This window comes from Leopardus geoffroyi, chromosome B3, assembly GCF_018350155.1.
Source record: "Leopardus geoffroyi isolate Oge1 chromosome B3, O.geoffroyi_Oge1_pat1.0, whole genome shotgun sequence".
Lineage (NCBI taxonomy): Eukaryota > Metazoa > Chordata > Mammalia > Carnivora > Felidae > Leopardus > Leopardus geoffroyi.
This window is the reverse complement of record NC_059337.1, coordinates 29,658,551-29,685,169: the sequence shown is the minus strand read 5'-3', so window position 1 is coordinate 29,685,169 and position 26,619 is coordinate 29,658,551. Positions and strand designations below refer to the sequence as shown.

The following is a 26,619-nucleotide window of genomic DNA, read 5'->3' as shown; positions in this document are numbered from 1 at the left end:
TTTCTTTCATCAGTGTCTTGAATTTTTTAGTGTACAGGTCTTTCACCTTCTTGGTTAAATTTAATACTGGATTTTTTTTTGATGTAATTATAAATGGGATTATTTTTTAGGTTTTCCTTTCTGATAGTTATTAGCGTATAGAAATACATCAGATTTCTATATATTGATTTTATACTCTGCAACTTTACTGAATTCACTTATTCTTACAGTATTTTGGTGGAGTCTTTAGGGCTATATAGTATCATGTCATTTGAAAATAGTGACAATTTTATTTCCTCCTTATCAATATAAATACCTTTTATTTCTTTTTCTTGCCTAGCTTCTCTGGGCTAGTGCTTACAATACTATGCTTAATAAAATTCGTGAGAGTAGACATCCCTGTCTGTGGGAAATAAGTTTAAGAATTCTGTATGCTTGCACCAGCGGGTTAACAAGGCTTAGGGCGGAAAGCCACTACAGGGCAAAAGTGCCCAAGGCCAGTCATTAAGTAAGACAAAGCATAGAGGTGGAAAGCCGCCACCTGGGTGAAAGCGTCCAAAGTTAGTCACTAACTAAAACAAGGCTTAGGGCAAAAAGCTGTCTCCACAGGATGAAAGCATTTGAGAACAATTGGAGGTGGAAAGCTGCTATGGGGTGAAAGTGCCCAAGGTTAGCTAATGAAAAGGGTGCTTTGTTAGCCTTGAGGCAGCATGCTCCAGCAATCTTAAACTTCGGAGATAACAGCTAGTTGGCTGTATTGTTACAGAGAAACTGTTCATCTGGCATCTGGCACCAATATAGCATTGTGCTTTAATCTCAACTTCTAATGCCACTCGCCCCCCAAACCCTTTGCTTCTTACACAAATTAATGGTCACTATCTTATTGTTTTCTTCTGTGCATTCACTGCATTTGTAAAACCTTGAGAGCTCAATAAAATAGAGACAAAACCCCTGTTTGGGGCTCTTGTCTCCTCCCGGATATCAGCCTCTCTCGTATTCAATTCTGTGTCCACTCTCTTGCTGGACAAGAGAGAATTCCAGACTCAAAGTCTGAGACACTTGTCATGTTCTTGATCTTAGAAGAAAAGCTTGCAACTTTTGACTTTGTCATATATAGCTTTTATTATATTTAGGTATGTGCTCCCTATACCCATTTTGTTGAACGTTTTTATCAAAAATGGATGTTGAGTTTTATCAAATGCTTTTTCTGGATCTATCAAAATGATGCTATTTTTAATTTTCATTTTGTTAACGAAGTGTATTATGTTGATTCATTTGGGAAAATTGAACCATATGTGCAACTTGGGAATAAATCTCAATCATGGGGTATAACTCTTTTAATGTGTTGTTGAATTTTGTTTGCTAATATTCTATTGAGGATCTATAATAATTTTTGAATATTAAATCAAGCTTATATTCCTGGAATAAACACCCTTTCCTTAGTATTTATTATCTTTTCTATATATCGTTAGATTTAATTTACTAACTCTTTATAAAGGATTGTCACATTTATGCTTATGATGAATATTGATCTGTAGTTACCTTACAATGTCTTTGTCTGGTTTTGGTATCAAGAGAATGTTGGCCTCATTAAATGAGTTTGAGAACTAGTCCCTTTTCTATTTTTGAAGGGATTTCTAGATGATTGGGTTTTTCTTATTCAAATGATAATATTCATAAGTGAAGTCATATTTCTTCCATCAGTTTTGGTAATCTGTGTCTTTCAAGTAGTTTGTCCATTTGATCTAAGTTGTTGAACTTATTAATGTAAAGTTGCATACAGTTGTCCATTATACTTACGGTTTTTGGTACTGTACATAGGAAGGTTGGAAGTCAACACTCACTCCATCCTAACAAAAAGTCAAAATCTGAACAAACTGAAAAATTAGCAACTCTTCTTAGGATCTGTAAGACAAGTGAAATAAAAGGGCAAACTGCAGCCCCTAAAAGTGGAGAAACAGACAGGCAAGTAGAGACTTACAGGTTACTAGACCAGATACCTATAAGCAGAAACCTCTGTAGAAACCAGTACTGGGATAAGAAAACCTGCATCTATGGAGGTTCAGTGTGGACAAGGCTTAGAGTCAAAACTACAGGATATCCCCACACTTTGTTAAGTTTTACCTCCAAGAGCTTGACCATGTTCTTATATTGAATGTCAGAGAAAAATCTTGCCACACTTCTACTTCCAGCATGGGGAGGGAATAAGGAACCATTTTGAAATGGAAAGATGCCTGCCCTGAGGCAAAAGTATTTAATCAGAGCCTAACATGCTGGTGGTTTAGCAGAGATTAATTGACTTGAGGGAAGGAAAATACCTTCCCTTTAATCTTTCACCTGAAGAAAGGGAGAGAGAAGGGAAATACTCAACTCCAGCCCATTTTAGCCATTCTGTCCTACCTCAGGGAAGAAAAGAGCCTGAGAAGCACTTGTGAAGTTTAAAGTTAACAGGCCCTGGTACAATAAAAGATAGACATAATCACGGTGGTAGAGAATGTTCTCCTTCTCTCATACCTTATTACCATATTACTAAAGGCCTATTTATAACAGTTCCATATACTCTGTCTATATCATGTCTAGCTGTCAAGTAAAACTACAGGACTTACTAAAAGGTAAAATATGGTTTGAAGAGACAGAGCAAACATTGGAGTTAGACTCAGATATGCTAGGGATATTGGAATTGTTACACTGGAAATTTAAAACAACTTGATAAATATGCTAAGTGTTCTAATGGATAAAGTTGACAGCATGCAAGAAGAGAGGACAATTTAAGCAGAGAGAAATTCTAAGAAAGACTAAAAAAGAAATACTAGAGGTTAAAAACACTGCAGTAGAAATGAAAAATACCTTTGATGGGCTTATTACTATACTGGACATGACTGAAGAAAGCATCTCTGAGCTTCAAGATATTGAAAAAGAAACTCTCCCACTAAACCCCTGAAACAGACTCACAAATACAGAGAACAAATTGATGGTTGCCAGAGGGACATGAGGGAGAGATGAGTGAAATAGGTGAAGGGGACAAAAGGGTACAAACTACTAGTTATAAAATAAGTCATGAGGATGTAAAGTACAGCATAGGGAATATAGTCAATAATACTGTAATAACTTTTTATGATGACAGATGATAACTACACTTATGGTGAGCATTTCACAACGTATAGAATTGTGAAATCACTACGTTGTATACCTGAAACTAACATAATATTGCATGTCAACTGTACGTAAATAAAAAATAAAAATTCAGGGTGGCTTGGTGGCTCAGTTGGTTGATTTCAGCTCAGGTCATGATCTCACAATTTGTGAGATCGAGCCCTGCATCGGGCTCTATACTGACAGCGCATGGCCTGCTTGGGATTCTCTCTCTGCTCCTCCCCTGCTTGTGCTGTCTCTCTCTCTCTCTCTCTGTCTCTGTCTCTCTCTCAAATAAACTTAAAAAAAATAGAATTAAAAATAGTGTTAGGTGTGTGAGACAGTTAATTAAAAAATACTTTAGTAAAAAAGAAAAAACTTCCAAAACCAAAAGCAACAGAAAAGACTGAAAAAAAAAAAAACCAAAACCCTCAAAACATAATATCTAAGAACTATGAGACAACTACAAAGCACATAACGTGTAAATGAGAATACAGGAAGGGGAAGGTAGGGCAAAAGGAACAGAAGCAGTATTTGAAGCAGTGATGACTGAGAATTTCTCCAAATTAATTTCAGATACCAAACCACAGATCCAGGAGACTCAGATAACCTCAATCATGATAAATGATTCCCCTCCCCCCCCCCCCCCGCCAAAATCCAAATGACACATTGGCATATATTCAAGCTCAGAAAAACAAAAAGAATCTTGAAAGAAAGCAGAGGGAAGAAAATGCCATACTTATGGTGGAACAAAGATAAGAATTACATCCAGCTTCCCTTCAGAAAGCATGCATGAAAGCTTATATGGAGCATTCATTAAGGTAGACCACATTTGGGGCCAGAAAAGACACCTTAACAAATTTAAAAGAATAGAAATCATACAGTGACTATTATTAAACCACAGTGGAATTAAAATAGAAATCATGATTAGAATGCTGAAATTTCCCCAAATGCTTAGTGATTAAAGAAAACACTTTTAAATGATACATTGGTTAAAGAGGAAATCTCAAGAGAAATTTAAAAATTATTTTGACCTAAATGAAAATGAAAACACAAGTTACCAAAATTTGTGAGATTCAGTAAAAGCAGTACTTAGAATTAAATTTGGATATTAGAAAAGAAGAAAGATCTAAAATCATCTAAGATTCCGCCTTAAGAAACTAGTAAAAGAAGAACAAATTAAATCTGAAGTAAGCAAAACAAAAGAAATAAAAATTATTGCAGAAGTCAATGAAATTGAAAAGAAATCAATAGAGAAAATCAAGACCAACACCAATAATACTAGTTCTTTGAAAGATAGATAGCATTGGTAAACTTCTAGTTAGGCTAAGAAAAAAAGGAGACACAAATTAATATAAATGGAAGAGGGGATATCAGTAAGATCCCATGGACATTAAAAGGATAATAAAGAAATATTATGAATATCTTTTTTCCCACAAATTTGATAACCTAGGTGAAATCAACAGTTTATTAAAAGACACAATTTACGGGGCGCCTGGGTGGCTCAGTCGGTTAAGCGGCCGACTTCAGCTCAGGTCATGATCTCGTGGTCCGTGAGTTCGAGCCCTGCGTCGGGCTCTGTGCTGACAGCTCAGAGCCTGGAACCTGTTTCAGATTCTGTGTCTCCCTTTCTCTGACCCTCCCCCATTCATGCTCTGTCTCTCTCTGTCTCAAAAATAAATAATCGTTAAAAAATTAAAAAAATAATAAAATAAAAGACACAATTTGCCGCAATTCACACAAAGAATAGACAATTTAATAGGTTTATATGTATTAAAGAAGTTGAATCAATAATTAATTTCCAAAATGAAGTACCAGGCCCAGATGGGTTCACTGGTAAAGTCTACCAGACATTTGAGGAAATTATACCAGTTGTGTACAGTGTCTTTCAGAGTATAGAAGGAGAAGAAATACTTAACCAACACATTCTATGATGCCACCATTATTTAATACTAAAACCAGGCAAAGATATTAGAAGACAAGAAAATAGATCTCTTTTGTGGACATACATGCAAAAATCCTGAAAATAATATTAGCTAATTAAATCCAACAGTGTATAAAAAGAATTATGACCAAGTGGGACATACCCCAGATATGCAAGGCTGGTTCAAAATTTGGAAATCACTTAATATAATCCATCACCTCCATAGACTAAAGAAGAAAAATCACATGATCATATCAGTAGATGCAGACGAAGCATTTAACAAAACCCAGCACATATTCACAACAAAAACTCTCAGTAAACTAGGAATAGAAAAGAATTTCCTCAGCTTTTTAGAATATCTACAATATATGTGCAATTAATAAAATACTTAATGGTAAAAACCTGAAGCTTTCCCACTAAGATCAGGAACAAGGCAGGGATGTCCTCTCACCATTCATTTTCCACATCATAATGGAAGTCCTAGATACTGCAGTAAAACAAGAGAAAGAAATAAAAGGTATACTGGGCATCATGGGGAAGAAGGAAATAAAACTGTCCTTGTTTGCAGATGACATGATTATGTACATAATAAATTTGGAAGAATTGATAAAAAAAAAAAAAGCCCTCCTGGAACTAATAATTATAGTAAGGTTTCAAGATGCAAAGTTAATATACAGTGGTCATTTTTCTCTTTACTGGCATTGAATGTAGAATTTGAGATGGAAGAAAAAAACCACAATACCACATACATTAGTAACCCCCAAATTAAATACTTAGGTATAAACCTAACAAAATATGTACAAGCTCTATGTAGGAATACTACAAAACTCTGTTAAAAGAAATGAATGGTAGTTATATACCTGACACTAATGTAATAATATTGTATGTCAACTATACTCAAAACAAACAAACAAAAAAAAGAAATGGAGAGATATTATTCCATGTTTATGAATTCAGGGAATATTGTCAAAATGTCAGTTCTTCCCAGGTTGATTGCATTGATTCAATGCAATCCCAGTCAAAATTCCATCAAGTTATTTTATGGATATTGGCAAACTAATTCCAGAGTTTATATGGAGAGACAAAAGACCCAGATTAGCCACTATACTATTGAAAGAGAAGAACAAAATTGGAGGATTGACAATACCTGACTTCAGAACTTATTATAAAACTATAGTAATTAAGACAGTATGGTATTAGCAAAAGAATTGATAGATAGATCAATGCAAAAAATAGCCCAGAAATAGACCCATATAAACAGAGTCAACTGATCTGTGACAGAGGAACAAAGACAGTACAATATGGGAAGGATAGCCTTTTCAACAAATGGTGTTGGATGACTGGACATCCACAGCTAAAATTGTATCTGGACACTGATTTTACACTTTATACATGTCATTTTACATTTGTCCAAACCCACAGAATATAGAACACTTAGAGTGAATCCTAATGTAAACTATGGATTTGGGGTGATAATAATGTGTCAGTGTAGGTTCAATAGTTGTAACAAATGTACCACTCTGTTGGGTGTTGTTGACCTTGGGAGAGGCTTAAGCATGTGTGGGGCAACAGGTATATGGGGAATCTCTATACCTTTCTCTCAATTTTTCAGTGAACCTGAAATTTCTATAAAAAATATAGTCTTAAAACATTTTTTTCTATCTTTTTAAACCTCTAAGATTCTATAGTGACATGGCTTTTTTTATTCCTGAAATTTGCGATTGTATTCTTTGATCACTCTGGCCAGGAATTTATCAATTTTAATTAATGAACTTAATTTATGAACTTTCACTGTCATTTGATTTTCATTTTGTTGTATTTCATTTATTTATATTTTAAATTCTCTCTTCCTGGGTTTTCTTTGTATTTATTTTGTCTCTCTAGATTCCTATTGTATCAGTTAATAAAGAATATTAACATTTATTCATATTCATATTCATTTATTATAATAATATTATTTCACACTTCCATTTCACACTTCAGTATTTTCCAGTTTGCTTCAAATTTTGAAGCTTTGTTGCTAGATACATACAAATTTAGTATTATTTTATCTCCTTGAAAAATTGATCCCGTTACCATTATATTTCTTAATATTATGATTCTTAATATTAATAACTTCTAAATATTTCTTATGATTAAGTCTACTTTATCTAACTTTATCTATCTACTACTATCTATCTACTTTATCTAACTTTAGTATTCTCATGATAAATCTTTTCCCATTCTTTTAGTTTTAAACTTACAACTTTATCTCCTTATATATTTTTGTGTATTTCTTATAATTGTCATATGTGAGTCTTCCTTTTCTGTCTTTTCTGACACTATTTGCAGTTTTTTTTTTTTAATTTTTTTTTTCAACGTTTATTCATTTTTGGGACAGAGAGAGACAGAGCATGAACGGGGGAGGGGCAGAGAGAGAGGGAGACACAGAATCGGAAACAGGCTCCAGGCTCTGAGCCATCAGCCCAGAGCCCGACGCGGGGCTCGAACTCACGGACCGCGAGATCGTGACCTGGTTGAAGTCGGACGCTCAACCGACTGCGCCACCCAGGCGCCCCTATTTGCAGTTTTTAATCAGTTTATATTTACTGAAACTATTGCTGTGGTTTTATGTTTCACTGTTATCTTTTTTTAATTAAAAAAAAAATTTTAATGTTTATTTAATCTTGAGAGAGAGAGTGCGAGCAGGGAGATGGGCAGAAAGAGAGGGAGACACAGAATCTGAAGCAGACTCCGCTCTGAGCTGTCAGCAAGTCTGATGGGGGGCTGAAACTCATGTACCATGAGATCATGACCTGAGCCAAGTCGGTTGCTTAACCAACTGAGCCACCCAGTTAACATTTGATATATGTGACACTCACTACCTCAACTGAATTGTAAACTCCTTTATGGCAGAGTCTATGTCTTATACATATTCCTCTTCTTTACATGGTGAGGTAACAGGTGTACAGCAGGTGTTTCCTTTTACTCAGGGATTACTGTCCTAGGCTACTAGTTGATACATGAAAAACAGTAATTCCGTATATACTTTAGGAATTTTCATTGTTGTTCATAACAGAAGGGCTAGTATGATACTAGCTAATCTATAATGACTGAAAACAAAATTGTCAAGCGGCATTATCAACATTTCCCCAGTTATTTTTGCTTTAGCACTTACCATCTTCTAAAGTACTATGTATTTATTATTTATTATACTATGTGTATTAGTATACATATATACTATGTATTATATATATTATACTATATTATTTAATATAGTATGTATATTATTTATTTACACATTGCTTTTCTCCCACTGGAATATATACATGAGGATTTTTGTCTCTATTGCTGGCACCTATTAGGTTTTCAACAAACATTAGTTAAAAAGAATTAGATGAGATTGGATTATGAAATTAGTGTTCATATCACTGGGATTTCTTTGGCTTTATAAAAGTAGAGAAAAGAACTATGAATTTACTTTCATAAATCAGAATTCAGCCTTGAGGCATGATGGTCCATTCCAGGTTTAATGGTTATAGTTAGTGAGGGTAAGGCTGTAGGGACCTGATTTTAGATGATGTAAAACCAAAGATATTTGGTCTTCCTTTGACACTAGCTAGATGAGGGACATTGTCTAATGGCAAAGCCAGAATTAGCAGGTGGTTTAAATTGTGGGTATGTGTTCTAAAACTAATTAGTAAGGTTCTATATGACCTATACTGGATGAACTGTGAGAGTGTATGTGGTTCCTTGAAAGTTTTGACATTCAGGCAAAAAATTTATTCTGAAAGAGGAGTCCATAAGAGGAGTCAGAACTTTGTTTGCTGCTGGAAATTAGGTGGAAAGGATCCATCATGTGGTGCAGAAGAACAAGAAAAGCAAGATAGGCAGTAAAGCTCTAATCACTAGACTGCATTTTAGAACAGAAGTGTGATGACATTAAGCAAGAAATTAGATTTGTGGGACAGATTGTCATTGATCTGGAGTTTGAATGGAGGTAGGAATGAGCAGGGGAGAGAGCTGCTAGTTATAGCAACTATTAGAGTCATAGGTTTTCACTGTATATAGCCAGACCTGTGTCTGCAGTATTGGCAGCTTGCATATCACTTTTCAGTTATCCAGTGGTAATCACTAGGATAACAGAATCCTTATCTCTGAGAATAAAGGACTTTCAAGAAGATGTTCTGAAATGATGGAAGGAGAGCAATGAGAGAATGAAGGTGTGTGTCTATGTATACCTATATACATATGAATAAATATAGGTATGTAAACATATAAATGAATATATGAGAAGAGAAAGTGAATAGCTATCTGTCCATAATGTGTATTTAGAGGTAAATTCAGGTTTAGATACATGCACAGACAAACATAGAGTCTGCCTTGAATTTATGTTTGAGATATGATAGGGTTAATCCTTGGCTTACAATTGACCAGTGAGCCCAACCATAGTCATGGAGACTGTAGTTGAGCAGAAGAGAGGCAGGGGAAAGATATAAGGGCTAACAACTATTATAGGATTCTGATATAGAACTTAAAGGTGAAGCCTTTTGCATCCTTTATATGTATTGGTTATGTCCTCTGTGGTCTTAAGGAATCCATTCAACCCATTATTCAAATATTTGAATGATCAGCAAACAAAAGTGAATAGAACATAACTTCTACCCTTGTGACATTTACAAGGTATTAATAGAGATAAATTACATATAAATAACCCTTATATGAGACAGTGTGTCCACAGTAGCAGAAGAAAGGTACAAATAAGTATTTAGGTGAACTCCAGGGAGAATAAACTTAGTTATGCCTGGGTAGTCAGGGAAGACTACTTATAAAATTGATGATGATGATAAAAAGAAATACATATAAACAAAAAGTGGCTCGTATTTATTAAGCTCTTTATTATGCCCCAGATATTGTCTTAGACTAGAAGTACCCATTATAAGCAAAATTAAAATAGTCTGTGAGTGTTCATTGTTTTGGTAATCCTAAGAGCAGAAACTTGAGTAATAGTTTAGATAGCCAATAATAAGGAGACTATCAAGTAATGTATGGCATGATGTTTTTAGAATATGTAACATGGGCATATATAATGTGGAATTTATAATGTGGAATATGGAAATCCACTGTATGCTTTTAAGAGAATGAGAGTGAAAAAGTTTGACCTGAAAGACTCTCTGAGACCCTCTGGAAATCAGATTATACTCTAAAAACTATCAGCCAGTTAAATAAGAAAAAACTCAATTGATAACAAGTGTTGTGTTGCTTTGCAATATGAATTGAATCATGAAACAGGACAATGATTTTCAAACTGTGATCCTTATACTTCTTGCATTGGAGTCAATTGAGATCCTTTTTAAAAGGTAGATTCACACCTAGACTTCAGCTTATTGATTCGGATTCACTTGGTTTTAGTTGAGAAATCTACATTTTAACAAGTTTTTAACTCCTAATGTACCTAACAATTTGATACCTAGTGTTTATAGGAATTTAGAAGTATGGAATCTTAGAGCTAGAAAAGACCTTAAGAATTTAGCTAGTTCTATTGCCTCATCTTACAAATGGAAGAAAACGTAGGCTCAAAGCCTAGGGTTCTAAAGACTACAGTTATAATTAAAAAAATTGTTTTAACTTCCTCACACATAATTAGACAATGGTTCGTTAAGGATCAAAATTAAATGCCAGAATGTTTGGCACAGACTTGTGGTGGAGGAGATGGATAGAAGAAAGAAATCTGAAAAAGATTATGTAGATGTCTTGATGTGAGCGAAGGAGACAGGAAGAAATTGCTGATGACCCTAGAGATGCTAGCTATATACCAATGTCCTTGACTGAAGTAGAGTCAAAAGAAGGAAATTCTGGCTTTTGTGACAACATGGATGGACCTTAAGGGTGTTAAACTAAGTGAAAAAAGTCAGAGGAACAAATACTATATGATTCCACTTATATGTGGAATCTGAAAAAGACAAACTCATAGGAACAGAGTAGAAATGGTGATTGTCAGTGGCTTGGGAGTCAAGGAAATGAGATGTTGGTCAGAGTACCAACTTCCAGCTATGAAATGAATAAGTTCTGGGGATCAAATCAACAGGTTGGTGACAATCATTAGCAATACTATATAACTTGAAAGTTACTAAGTATATACTAAATGTTCCGTCACACACACAAAATGGTAGTTATATGGGTATTGGAGGTGTTTACTAACCTTATTGTATTCATTTTGCAATATATACAGCTAGATATGGATATAGATATAAGGTGATTACATTGTACACCTTAAACTTACACTATGCTATATATCAATTATATCTCAATAAAGTTGGGGAAGAAAAGAAATAGGGGCACAGATAAAGATGATGTGATAGATGCTATGTGGGTAGGTTTGAGCTATCAAAGGGATATCCCAGAGGAACTGGTAGACAGGGCTCCCATTTGTATGTGTGTTAAATGTCTACTTATTTTTTTTAACTGAAATTTATTTTTGTAAAAGTAATATTTTCCTCCTGTTCTTTGCCTTCAGCATTAGTCTGTGCAGGTATTTATAATACTGCCCTCCTGCTGGAAGCAGTAGCCTAACTGGTGAAAATGTCTCAAAACAGTTCTCAAGAAAAAAATCTCATAATGTCTCAAAAGTATACTGTGCAAATCTAAATTTATAAAATGCAGATGGTAATGTGAAAGAAAATAAAGTTGGATAGCTAGAACAGGGTCACATTATATGCCATTTAGCAGATTGACTAGATCTTTTGGAAAGGAACCACCATAGGTAACAAAGGGAGTAACATCAAGAAGCCAGTGATTTGGGAAAATTTATAACCTGTGCTATGCTACAGGGTTACAAGGTTGAGAACTTGAGTGAATAGGAGGTTATTCTAATCCAAGCATGAAGTGATAGGCCTTACTGCAGAAAAAATTAGGGGTAAAGAAAATTATCAAAAAGTGTTTTCATCTAATAATTTTTGATGATATATTATTTGAAAAAATGAAAAATAGAAAATAATTTTGAAATTTCAGTCCAAGGTACTATTGAGAAATCTAGTGAAGTGGATATACAATGGTAACCATGAGTTTTGCTTTAAAGTTGTAGAGGAAAAGATGAAGGTTGAACTACCAAGTGAAGAGCTAGAAAAGTTTGACATTTGGACTGAAAGCTAAAGTTATAGAGTTAGCATACATTATTATAAGCGTTCATTATTATAATATTAAAATTTCAATGGTGAGAATAATAGTTATTAAATAGAAATTAAAGAAGATGAAGCCTTGCAAAGGGCAGTGATACTGAGCTGTAAAATACAGGGACAGAAACGTCAAGAAGGAATAGAGAGAAAAGGCCATTGTGTTTGATACTAATCAAGATCATTGCAGACTTTCAAGAATGCATTTTTAATGGAGTAGCATGTTTATATAATCATGATTCTGCCTCCATTTTTTCATTGTTGCCATTTTGTTTCTTGAATATACCTTAATGTATTGGCACTTAAAGTTCTGTCTACCCAATCTGAGCTTTCCCCAGATTTATCTGTGACCAGCTTCTTCACTTCATTCAAGTTTCTACTTAGAGTTATCATTATTATTTTTTTTAAGTTTATTCATTTTGAGAGAGAAGAGAGAGTATGTTGAAGGGGCAGAGGGAAAGAAACCCAAGCAGGGCCCGCACCATTAGTGTCGAACCCGATGCGGGGCTCAAACCCACAAACCGTGAGATTATGACCTGGGCCAAAATCAAGAGTCAGGCGCTTAACCAACTTAGCCACGCAGGCACCCCTAGAGTAATTATTTAGAAATCTTTCACGAGGCTCTCTGTAAATCCCATGACTCTTCAACACACATATATATCCAGTTACTCTATATTGATTGTTCTGTTTTCTTCATAGCATTTCTTATTTTCAGATTTCCTTCCTTCCTTCCTTCCTTCCTTCCTTCCTTCCTTATTTCCCTCCTCCCTTCCTTCCATTTCCCCCACTGTAAACTTTCATATGAGAATAGTTACCTTATTGAGCTTTTTATATCTGAGTTTTTTATATACTATATGTTTAATGCTGAGAATAATTTTTGATACATTATACATACTCAATAAATATTTATTGAATGAATAATAAAACATGAATATGAGAAACTATCTGAAGAAGAAATAATAGTATTAAATCAGATTTCATTTGATTTTCTGTGAAACTAAAATTATTTGGGTATTCTTTTGTTTATTATTTACTTATTATTTTTTAAAATATTTATTGTCAAATTGGCCAATATACAGTATGCAAAATGTGCTCTTGGATTTTGGGTATTATTAAAATTGGCAAGATTAAAAGTGAAGAATGGGACACATGGGGTTTAATTCCTTTATTATTAAGTTTTTATTTTAATTCCAGCAAAGTTAACATACAGTGTTAATTTCAAGCTTACACTACAGTGATTCAGCAATTCTATACATTACTCAGTGCTCGTCATCGTAAGTGTATTCTTTAATTGCCTTCAGCTGTTTCACCCATCCCTCCACCCCCCACCCCCCACCCCTTTGGTAACCATGTTTGTTCTCTGTAGTTGAGAGTCTGTTTTTTGGTTTGTCTCTTTTTTTTCCTTTGTTCATTTGTTTTGCTTCTTAAATTCCACATGAGTGAAATCGTATGATTTGTCTGTCTCTGACTTATTTCACTTAGCATTATACTCTGTAGCTCCATCCATGTTGTTGCAAATGGTAAAATTTCACTCTTTTTATGGCTGAATAATATTCCACATATACTTATGAAATAATATAATAACATTTTATTATAATTTATATATAATATAAATATAATAATATTATATATGTAATATAATATTCCATATAAATTCCATACACACACACACACACACATATGCCATATCTTCTTTATCCATTCATCTATACATGGACCCTGGGGGTGCTTCCATCATTTGGCTATTATGTAAATAATGCTGCCATAAACATAGGGGTACACGTAACCCTCTGAATTAGTGCTTTTGTATTTTTTGGGTAAATACCCACTAGTGCAATTAATGGGTCCTAATGTAGTTCTGTTTTTAACTTTTTGAGGAAACTGAATACTGTCTTCCACAGTGGCTGCACCAGTTTGTATTCCCACCAACTGTGCAAGAGAGGGTTCCTGTTTCTCTACATCCTTGCCAACACCTATTGTTTCTTTTGTTGTTGATTATAGCCATTCTGGCAGGTGTGAGGTGGTATCTCATTGTAGTTTTGATTTGCATTTCCCTTATGATGAGTGATGTTGAGCATCTTTTCATGTGTCTGTTGGCCATCTAGATATCTTAATATTTGTTCTTCCATTCCATGAGCATGAAATCCATTTATTTGTGTTGTCTTCAGTTTCTTTCATCAGTGCAGGTCTTTTGCCTCTTTGGTTAGGTTTATTCCTAGGTATTATTTTTGGTGCATTTTTAAATGGGATTATTTTCTTAATTTCTCTTTCTGCTGCTTTGTTATTAGTGTATAGACACTCAACCAATTTCTGCACATTGATTTTGTATCCTAGAACCTCAATAAGTTCACTTATCAGTTCTAGTAGTTTTTTGCTGGAGTCTGCAGGGTTTTCTGCATTTGATATCATATTATCTGCAAATGATTAAAGTTATACTTCTTCCTTACCAATTTGGATGCCTCATATTCCTTTTTCTTGTCTGATTCATGTGCCTAAGACTTCCAGTATTATGTTGAATAAAAGTGGGCGAGAGTGGACATCCTTGTCTTGTTCCTGACCATAGGGGAAAGCTCTCACTTTTTTTCCCATTGAATATGTTTGCTCATATAAAGCTTTTATTATGTTGAGGTGTGTTCCCTCTAAATCAACTTTGTTGGGGGCTTTTATCATGATTGGTGTTAAACTCTATCAGATGTTTTTTTCTGCATCTACTGAAATGATCATATGGTTTTTATCCTTTGTCTTGTTGATGTGATGTGTCACTTTGATTAATTTGGGAATATTGACCCACCCTTGCATCCCAGGAACAAATCACACTTTGAGTGTGGTGAATGATTTCTTTAATGTATTGCTGGATTGGATTCAGTTTGGTAGTATTTTATTGAGGTTTTTTGCATCCTCAAGGTTATTGGTCTGTAGTTCTTATTTTTAGTGGTGTCTTTATCTGTTTTTGGTATCAGGATAATTCTGGCCTCATAGATTGAATTTGGAATTTTTCCTTCCTTTTCGATATTTTGGAATAGTTTGAGAAGAATAGGTATTAACTCTTTAACTATTTGGTAGAATTCGCCTGTGAAGCCATCTGGTCCTGGACTTCCGTTTGCTGGGAATTTTTTTATTACTGATTCAATTTCATTGCTGGTAATTGGTCTGTTCAAAATTTCTATTTCTTCCTGCTTCAATTTAGGGAGATTATATGTTTCTAGGAATTTACCCATTTCTTCTAGGTTGTCCAATTTGTTGGCATATAATTTTTCATAATATTCTCTTATAATTGTTTGTATTTCTGTGGTGTCAGTGGTTATTTTTTTCTTGTGTTACTGATTTTATTTGAGTCTTCTCTCTCTCTCTCTCTCTCTCTCTCTGATGATTTTGATGAGTTTGGCTAGAAGCTTATCAGTTTTGTTGATCTTTAGAGAACCAGTGTTGATTTCATTGATCTGTTATTTTTTTAGTTTCTATTTCACTTACTTCTGTTCTAATCTTTATCATTTTCTTCTGCTGATTTTGTGTTTTGTTTTTTGTTTTTTGTTGGTTTTTTGTTTTTTTGTTTTTTTTTGCTAGCTCCTTTAGGTGTAAGGTTAGGTTGTTTATTTGTGATTTTTCTTCCTTCTTCAGATAGGCCTGTATTGCTATAAACTTCCTTCTTAAATCAGCTCTTGCTATATCCCAAACATTTTTTTTCAAAAGTTTTTCTTTAAGTTCCAGTTAGTTAACATACAGTGTAATACTAGTTTCGGGTGTGGAGTTTAGTGATTCATCGCTTACATACAACACAGTGCTTATTACAACAAGTGCCCTCCTTAATACCCATCATCTATTCAATTCATCCCCCTGCTCACCTCCCCTCCAAGAACCCTCAGTTTCTTCTCTATAGTTAAAAGTCTTGTTTCTGGTTTATGTATCTTTTTTTTACCCCTATGTCCAGTAGTTTTGTTTCACATATGAGTGAAATCACATGATATTTATCTTTCTTTGACTGTCTTATTTTGCATAGCATAATACTCTCTAGCTCCATCCATGTCATTGCAAATGTCAAGATCTCATTCTTTTTATGGCTGAGTAATATTCCATTGTGTATGTATATGTGTGTGTGTATATGTGTAGGCACACACCCATATACATACACAATGTGTATATGTATATATATATATATGTATACATATATACATATATACATATACATATATATACACATATATACACATATATACATATATACACATATATATTTATGTGTGTGTGTATATATATATATAAATCACATCTTCTTTATCCATTCATCAGTCGATGACATTTGGGCTCTTTTAATTTGGCTATTGGTAATGCTGCTATAAACAGGGTGCATTTATCCCTGTGAATCAGTATTTTTGTGCCTTTTGGATAAATACTTAGTAGTATAACTGCTGGATCTAGGGTAGTTCTATTTTTAACTTTTTGAAGCATCTCCATACTGTTTTCCCGGCTGGCCGCACCAGTTTGCATTCCCACCAACAGTGTAAGAGGGTTCCCCTTTCTCTACATCCTTGCCAACACCTGTTGTTTCATGTGTTGTTAATTTTAGCCATTATCACTGGTGTGAGATGATACCTCATTGTAGTTTTGATTTGTATTTCTCTGCTGATGTGTGATGTTGAGCATCTTTTCATGTATCTGTTAGCAATCTGTATGTCTTCTTTGGAAAAATGTCTATGTCTTCTGCCCATTTCTTAACTGGATTATTCACTTTTGGGTATTGACTTCTACAAGTTCTTTATAGATTTTAGATACTAACCCTTTATCAGATATGTCATTTGCAAATATCTTCTCCCATTCCATAAATTGCCTTCTAGTTTTGTTGATTGTTTCCTTTGCTATGCAGAAGCTTTTTTATCTTAAGTCCCAATAGTTTATTTTTGCTTTTGTTTTCTTTGCCTCAGGAGACATATCTAGTAAGAAGTTGCTATGGTTAATATCAAAGAAGTTACTGCCTGTGTTCTCCTCTAGGGTTTTGTTGGTTTCTTGTCTCACATTTAGGTCTTTAATCCTTTGAATTTATGTTTGTGTATGGTGAAAGAAAGTGGTCTGGTTTCATTCTTTTCGATGTTGCTGTTCAGTTTTCCCAACACCATTTATTTAAGAGACTGTTTTTTTTCCATTAGATATTCTTTTCTTCTTTGTCAAATATTAGTTGACCATATAGTTGCAGATTCATCTGGCTATTCTATACTGTTCTTTGATCTGTGTGTCTGTTTCTGTGCCAGTACCATATTGCCTTGATCACTACAGCTTTGTAATATAACTTGGTCCAGAATTGTGATGCTTGTAGCTTTGCTCTTCTTTTTTAAGATTGCTTTGGCTATTCAGGGTCTTTTGTGGTTCCATACAAATTTTAGGATTGTTTATTCTAGCTCTTTGAAGAATGCTGGTGTTATTTTGATAGGGATTGCATCAGCTGTCTAGGTTGCTTTGGGTACTATAGACATTTTAACAATATTTGTTCTTTCAATCCATGAACGTGAATGTTTTTCACTTTGTTGTGTCATCTTCAGTTCCTTTTGTAGGAGTTTTATAGTTTTTCAGAGTACAGATCTTTTACCTCTTTGGTTAGGTGTATTCCTAGGTATCTTATGATTTTTGGTACAGTTGTAAATGGGCTTGATTACTTGATTTCTCTTTCTGCTGATTTATTATTGGTGTATAGAAATGTGACAGATTTCTGTATGTTGATTTTGTGTCCTGTGGCTTTATTGAATTCTTGTATCAGTCCTAGCAATTTTTTAGTGGAATCTTTTGGGTTTTCTATACAGAAACATAGAGTATCATGTCATTTGCAAATAGTGAAATTTTTACTTCTTCCTTGCTAAAAAGCAAATGTTGTGTGTTGAAAGATAATTACTTTGACCCCCAAAGTTTTCCTTTCTGTTTCATGCTGGGGATCAAGCTGCCTAGGCTCAATGTATGTTAACAGAACATTTAGTTAAACAAGAATTTGAAAGAGAAATGTATCATTAGAAAATTTAAATACAGGTTTGATGCAATTTTATCAGTCTCTTTACCCTAGCATATAAAATATCTTTTTCTGGCAAAAGGACCCTCTTTCTCCCTCTTTACTCTTTTTTCTTGTTTTCCAAAACAGGACAGATGTTTTCTATTAGACTTTGGTTCTAAATACTTTGATTTGAATCCATCTATGTAATATAACTTTGAACAACTTCTCAGTGCCAGTTTCCTCATCTGTAAAATGGTTAATTAACTCATAACTTTATTATGAGGATTAAGTCAAGTTAACTCACGTAAAGTGCTCATCACATATTAAATGGTGTATATAAATTTAGGAGGGGGGTGCGCCTGGGTGGCTCAGTTGGTTAAGCGTCCGACTCTTGATTTTGGTTCAGGTCATGATCTCATGTGTTCGTGAATTCGAGTCTTATGTTGGGCTCTGTCCTGACAGGGCAGAGCCTGCTTGGGATTCTCTCTGTCTCCTCTCTCTGCCCCTCCCCTGCATGCGCATCCTCTCTCTCTCTCTCTCTCTCTCTCCTCCCCCCTTTTTCCCCCTTCTAAAAAATAAATAAACAGTTTTTTTTAAATGTAGATGACATTGGGAATATTTTTAAAGTATGTAGCCAATATGAGAACGTCCCTAATTTTAAAGTAAGTGGTAACCTATAATTTGTCATTAACATAGTTCATAGCCTTGGAGAAAATTCCAGTTTAAGTTTATTTGAATGTTAGGTTTGTTGAACATTTAAAAATGAATCAGCATAAGTCATCACATTAATTGAATAAGGAGAAAAATCCTGATTCTCTCAATGGACTTAGTAAAAGCAATACATCCATTCAAGAGAAAAACTTCAGCAGAATAATATTATTGAGAGAAACTTCAGGATCTGATAAAGTATTAACCAAAACCTTAGAGAAGATATACTTAGTGATAAAATATTGAATGCATTCTCATTTAAGAGTAGACAAGGACACATCTGCCACTGCCCCTTTTTGTTTGATATTGTAGTGGAGATTGTATTTAAGTTAGTAAGTTTAGGCTGTGGGAAATCAGAAAGGGAGAAACAAAGTTGTTATCATTTATAGTTGTTATGACTGTGTACTCTTATTTGAGAAAAACTGATTTGGATAAAGAAAACAGAAGATTTGATCAATAAATGAAAATATAGAAAAAGAGGAAAGAGGTGATCTTCCTGAACAGAAATTTTAAAATAAAGCTGCTAGCACCAAAACAGAAAAGGTAAATTTGATGATGTCAAATTCAAAATGTGCTTGAAAAGATACCATCAAAGAAGTGACCAGACAACGTGCAGCATGAGAAAATATATTTGCAAATCATGTTCCTGTAAGAAACTTACAGCCAGTATATATGAAGACCTTTTCCAGCTCCATAATAAAAGGCAAATATCCCAGTAATAAACGGGCAAGGGATCTGAGTAGACATTTCTTGAACAAGATATACAAATGGCCAATATGATCACAAAAAGGCCCAAAATCAGTAGTCCTCAAGGAAATGCAAACAAGTTCATAATGAGATTCCACTTTCTACCAAGTAGGATGGCTATATTTAATTATTTAGTTAGTTAATTAAATTATTAAATTTTATAATTATTTAATAATGAAATTAACAACAAATATGTGGATAAGTTAGAATCTTCATAGCTCAGTGGTAGGGATGTAAAATTGTCTACTTTGGAAAATACTTGCTTAGTTCCTAAAAAGTTAAACATAGAATTACTACTATGTGACATAGTAATTCCACTTACAGATCTATATGCAGGAGAATCCTAATTATATAGTAAAATAAAACTTGTATACAGGGCACCTGGGTGGCTCAGTCGGTTAAGCGTCTGACTTTGGCTCAGGTCATGATCTCACGGTTAGTGAGTTCAAGCCCCACATCGGGCTCTGTGCTGACAGCTCAGAGCCTGGAACCTGTTTCAGATTCTGTGTCTCCCTCTCTCTGACCCTCCCCTGTTCATGCTCTGTCTCAAAAATAAATAAACGTTAAAAATTAAAAAAAAAAAGACAAAAATTATACAGTAGACAAGAAAGACATTATATAATGGTGAAAGAGTGAATCTATTAAAACATGTATGCACCTATCAGAGCCCCAAAATATATGAAGAAAAAACTGACAGAATGGGGGGAGACATAGATAATTCAACAGTAGTAGTTAGAGGCTTCAATATCCCACTTTAAAAAATGAACAGGACGGCTAAACTGAAGATCAACAAGGAAATAATAAAGATTAATAACATATTACAAGCCAACTAAACCCAATAGATGTATAGAGAACATTCCACCAAAAACAGCAGAATGTATACTTTGCTCAAATGATATGGAATATTCTCCAGCATAGACCATATATTCGACCACAAAAGTTTTCATAAATTTGTAAATATTGAAATCATAATGGCATTTTTGACCACAAGGAACAGGTTTGAAATCAGTAACAAAAGGAAATTATACAAGACACTCTTTAAGTACTAAAGCAACTGGAACTCTCATACTTTTCTGGTAGAATTACACATTGGAATGATCCCTCCTGTAAATATTTTGGTAAATATGCTTATCATGTAAGCCAGTAATCCCATTCTTAGGTATTTATCCAAGAGAAGTTAGGACATTTGCCTATGTAACAACTTGTCCACAAATGTTCATAGTAGCTTTATTCATAAATAGCCCCAATCTAGAAAGAAGTGAAATACCTAAGTAGAGAGAAACAAATCGTGATGTCCGCCCAATGGTACACTACAAACAGTAAAATCCATTAATTAATAATACATTCAGCACTATGAAAGAATCTCAAGAGATTTATGTTAAATGAATTTATGTATGTATGGGTGTAGGATTTGATATTCAGAAAGCCATAGTGGTAAAAAGCAGATGAACAGTTGCTAGTAGCAAAGGAAGAGTGACTCCAAAGAGACATGAAAACATTTTGTGGGGTGGTGGAAATGTTTTATATCATGATTGTGTTTTCAGTTATATTGGTAGACACAGCTGTGAAAACTCATTTATACACTTGTTTTATTGTATGTAAATTATATCTTAAAATAAGAGTAACCCACAAAATATAAAAATAAGTAAAGACAAGAAAAAACCCACTTTGGAATCAAGGGCTTGGGGGGTGGAGACAACATTATTTGAAGTAAGAGTTTTTTAAGAGTAAGTAAAAATGGAAATTAGAGATTATTTGAAATTTGTGACAATGAGAGCACAAAACTTATGGGATGTGGCCCGAACTATTACAAATGAAATATTAGCCTTAAGTGATTTTATTATTTAAAGTAAAAATGGCCTAAACAATCAAGGAGCTAGACCCATATTCACATCAACCCCCATACAAAATAGGATAGAAAAATACTTTTTGTTAGCCTGTGAAAAGGCTAACAAAAAATAAAATGGAGTAAACAAGCCACATTATGAATAAGAAAGAGTATGACTGGGGCGCCTGGGTGGCGCAGTCGGTTAAGCGTCCGACTTCAGCCAGGTCACGATCTCGCGGTTCTTGAGTTTGAGCCCCGCGTCGGGCTCTGGGCTGATGGCTCAGAGCCTGGAGCCTGTTTCCGATTCTGTGTCTCCCTCTCTCTCTGCCCCTCCCCCGTTCATGCTCTGTCTCTCTCTGTCCCAAAAATAAATAAACGTTGAAAAAAAAAATCTTTAAAATAAAAAAAAAAAAGTATGACTAAGATGACATCATTAAAAATGAGGGAATGCAGTATACAGCACTACGCTAACAAAATTTAAAATCTTTTTTTCTTTTTAAGAGAGATAGAGCAAGCGAGTGAGTGAGCATGTGCCCAAGCAGGGGAGGAACAGAGGGAGAGAGAGAATCCCAAGCAGACTCCATGCCCAGCGTGGAGCCCCACATGGGCTCAGTCTCAGGCCTGTGAGATTATGACATGAGCCGAAATCCAGAGTCAGATGCTTAACAGACTGAGCCACCCAGGCACCCCGAAATTTAAAATCTTAATAAAGTAAAGTAGGTCATTTCTACAAAATAAGTCATCAGAATTTAATTGTAATAGAGTACCTGAAAGGGTTTGTTTTCTGCCTTACCTCTCACTGTCCCCACATTTTAATATTTTGCTCCAGCAGAATGGATCTGTACACTTCCTAAGCATAGCCAGTGTTTTCCCATGTGTTGAGTATTGCTTACTCACTTTTCTCTATTGTTACTACCATTTCCTCTTTTGTGTGTGTATTTGGATGCTACCTATTTTTCAAGCAAGTACATATTCCATTTCCTTCAGGACACTTACTTTAGCATGTTAGCTAGAAATAAGCACTTGTGGCAGTAGTCATCTGTCACTTACTCTGCCTTGTAGACTTGGGTATCTTTTCATACTCTTATGTCTTCCTCTCCCTTACAGAGAATAAATTCTGTGACTATTCCCCCTATGTAGACACATCATTCCTGCTACATATATGCCTCTCAGTTTATACAGAGTAGGAAGTCTGGAAATAAATATTTACCTGATTGCTAAAAAGTGAATCAAGAGAGGATTCAAATTAGGAAAAAGTGGTTAGCTACTATTTCAGGTAAAATTAAGATTTTTGAGGGGTGCCTGGGTGGCTCAGTCGGTTAAGCATCCGACTTCAACTCAGGTCATGTTCTTACTGCTTGTGGGTTCAGAGCCTGGAGCCTGCTTCAGGTTCTGTGTCTCCCTCTCTTTCTGCCCCTCCCCTGCTTTCTCTCTCTCTGTCTCTCTCTCTCTCTCTCTCTCTCAAAAATAATTACTTGCCACTGTAAAGTGGTTATTTTCCTGTTTTGATATTCCTTAATATTGTGGCTGATAGCAATGAACATGCGGAGGTTGCAACAGCACATAATTTAATGTTGAACTCTAATTTAGTTATTCTTTTGTTCCCATGTATAACCTGTGCTAATTTGCTTTTTCCTTATTAGGGGTGTTGTAATTTGCATCTTTCATGATTTTTTTTATGAAGTATTACTTATTTTTTCATTGTGATCTGGATTGATCTACATCATGAATAATTCTTTCATAGGTCACTAGACTAATTCTTTGAGACTAGGACTCTTTGGGTGAGCAGTTAAAATTTAAGTTAGTATTTTCCTTTTTTTCTTCCAAAAAGAGAAATTGACAAATTAAGTCAATATTAATGGATTGCTATAGTGACACCTTTGTTAGATTAACTGTTGATGGCTATCCCTATTGGTTCAGGCAAGCTAGAGCCTAGTAAGACAGTGGCAGAAAAGCATTATCTCAGATTTTTCCAAGCTTTTGGTATTTAAGAAATATAAATAACAAAACAAAACAAATCTTTGCCTCGTCCAGTAACTTTCACTGCCTTTCAAATTATTTCTAAAGTTAAATATTCTTGTATTCAGCTTTGCGTTATATACCTCTTAAGGTATATAGATATTTAGCCATTTCAACTATCTTGTAGAAACCTAATATGGTTTTAAATTTAATTATCATGAGTTTAACATTTCTGAAAAATAAGCACCATTCTGTACCATATCTGTAAACTTAGAAATGTTTTTATGAATCTCCTCTTTATCCTATGAGGAAATAATTTTTAGTCTTTTTTGATAACATTTATAGTAATTTAAAGAAATATTCTCAGAAATCAAAGTGTTAAACTAATGTTCCTAATACTGGGAGAGGAGAAACATAGGGTTTTAGATCATCATAAAAACTAGCAATAAATTAACTGACAGTGATAAAACTTTTTTCTCTTCAGGGCCAAGGAATATGAGAGTTTAATGGAAACAAAAAACTCTGGATCTGACTCACCTTATAAAGCAAAGTGAGTATTTTACCCTATATTTTATTTCTCTATCTCACTGGTGTCTGCCTATACAAAAGTTTATCTGAACTTGTATTCCTGTGATCCTGGGCTTTGGTATTGGTTGCCTAGAGCTTCATTCTTCTAACACAGTGGTCTCCAGCCAGGGATGATTTTGTCAGGGGATATTTGTGCCTGGGGATATGTAAACACATTTTGGTTATCACAGCTTGGAGAAATGGTGCTACTCCCATCAAGTGTACAGAGACGCAGGGATGCTGTTAAACACTCTGCAGTGAGCAAAGAATTATCTCATCCAAAACATCAGTAGCGCCTAAGTAGAGAAATGCTGTTCTAGCAGAACAGGTTCTGGCAGTACTGTTCTGGTTCTTGCTCTGAGGAGGCCTTGTTCAGGATTGTTGCCAGGGCCACTTGACAGATGAGGAGGATTTGACTCCACCACTGAGTATACATGTAACTACACAGGAGCTAAGTAAACAAAACCATCATCATTTTGCTTCTCTCAAATATGTTACCAGTAGAGGTGTGGTGAGGAAGATACTCAAAAACACTGCTGATGGGAGTGCAAATTAGTGTAGTCTTAGTGAAAGGCAATGTGAATCCAGAGCTTAGAACATACACTGCTGCTTGGTGAAATAATGCAAAATGTGCCCAAATATTTATATACAAAAATAACTATTTTACTGTTATTTTTCATAGTGAAAAAGTCAAGAAATAACTGCCACAAATTGAGGAATATCTATAACCAGTTGTTGGTGTAGATATGCTATAGCATTTCAATGTAGCAGTTATTTACATTTAAAACAGAAATATTGTTGCCTTCAGAAATGAGCTACCCACTGGGGCACCTGCATGGCTCAGTCAGTTAAACGTCTAACTCTTGATTTCAGCTCATGTCTTGATCTCAGGGTCATGAGTTTAAGCTCTGTGTTGGGCTCTGTGCTGGACATGAAGCCTACCTAAAAAAATAGAAAAAGAAATGAGATGCCCTTAAGATAATTACTTTTATCACTTATTGTTTTGAAACAATTAATCATTGCCATCCTAAAAGAAAAAAATGTGTAAAATATTAAAGAAGTTAACAAAATTATCAAGATTATGATACTGTATATCTGGAAAACCCAAGAAAATCAAGTGAAAAACTAGTAGAAATAAGAGAATAAATTCAGTAAGGTGGCTGATTATCAAATTAATGTGATAATATTTGGCTTTTCTGGGCCTTTGCCTCATTCCAGGCTCCTTACTTGTGTTGCCTCGTTTATTCCTCACAACAACTCAATGAGTTTCATTAGGGAAGCTAAGCCTTAGACAGGGTAAGTAACTTGCTTTAAGATTATGCAACAACATAGCCAAGCTACAAAATTAATACTTTACTTTCTGATGATCAGTTTGAAAACATCAATATCATTTCCAGTAGCAATAAAAAAATAAACTAAGAATAAACTTGACAAGAAATATGAAGCCTCTATAAAAATTAAAAACCTTAAAATCCTGACAAAGGGTATAAAAGAAGACTTATATGAATGGAAAAACAAATTACACTCTTGGATAGAAGACATGGTATAGTAAAATGTCAATAAAATAACCGTTTTAAAAAAAGAATCATTTTAAAGAACATACAGAAAAATAAATGAAAATTTCTAGAAAAATAATTTTAAGGGATAGTGAGGTAGGACTGCACTTACAGATATCAAAGTATTTGTTAAAATATTTTTGCACTGGGGCATTAATAAAAATTCAAATTGATGGAAGAGAGTTTTAAAAACAGTCTAGAAATAGATTAAAATATTTGAGCGAATTTAATATATGATGGTGAGATAATGTTTACAAAGATAGCCACAAGTTGAGCCATTCCTGGGGGCATGCCCCTGTGCAATCTAATATAACTTTGCCACTATTACATCAAGTGGTGGACTCTATTTCCTTTCCTCTTGAATTTATTCTGGACTTTTGACTTGTTTTTGACCTGCAGACGACTACAGAAGCACTATGTGATTTCCAAGACTTGGCCTCGGAAGTCTTGAGGCATCTCTTTCAACCTCACTTTCTTGCTCCCCTGTGATTGCCATGTAGGGAAGCCTGGGTCAGCCCCCCGCCCTCCCGCCTTGAGGATGAGAGATCACTTGGTCATGGTGATAATCCTTTTAATATGTAGTTGAATTCATTTTGCTTGTTCTCTTGAGGATTTTTGAATCAGTGTTCATAGGAGATATTAAAATTTATCAAGCCTCTGCTTGTGTTACATTTGCTTATATCCCATTGACCAAAGCAAGTCATCTCACCAAGTCCTGGGTCATTGTAGGAGGAGAGTGTACAAGTCATGGATAGCAGGGTGTAATTCGGGAGGACCTTTAATGTAAACAGTCTACTTCAGAACTTTCTCTGGATTCTCCTCTTACTTGACTGGCCACTCTTTTTCAGTATCTTTTGCTCGGTTCTTACTTGTCTCCTTGACCTCCAACATTAGCATGCCTATGTCTTGAGCATTCAAATACAGAATTATTCCCTTGGTAATCTTACTCAGTTTTATGACTGTAAACGTTTAGTCACTGGTGGATTTTAAATTTAGGACTCCAACCCAGCCCTCTCCCCAGAACTCCAGGCTCATATATCCAACTTCCTATTTAGTATTTCCACTTGGATGTCTGTTTGTTCAGTTGGACCCCTCAA

The 26,619-nt window shown here is 34.7% G+C and overlaps 1 protein-coding gene across 6 annotated transcripts in view; it reads left to right on the top strand.

The window, feature by feature from the left end:
• Positions 1 to 26,619, top strand: part of SCAPER (S-phase cyclin A associated protein in the ER) — a 522,269-nt gene that overhangs the window by 237,885 nt on the left and 257,765 nt on the right. For all 6 annotated transcript variants that reach the window (XM_045448989.1, XM_045448990.1, XM_045448988.1 and 3 more), the window contains one exon: positions 23,884 to 23,949. In XM_045448989.1, coding sequence (XP_045304945.1) covers positions 23,884 to 23,949 — 66 coding nt within the window. The remainder of the gene's footprint in view (positions 1 to 23,883; positions 23,950 to 26,619) is intronic.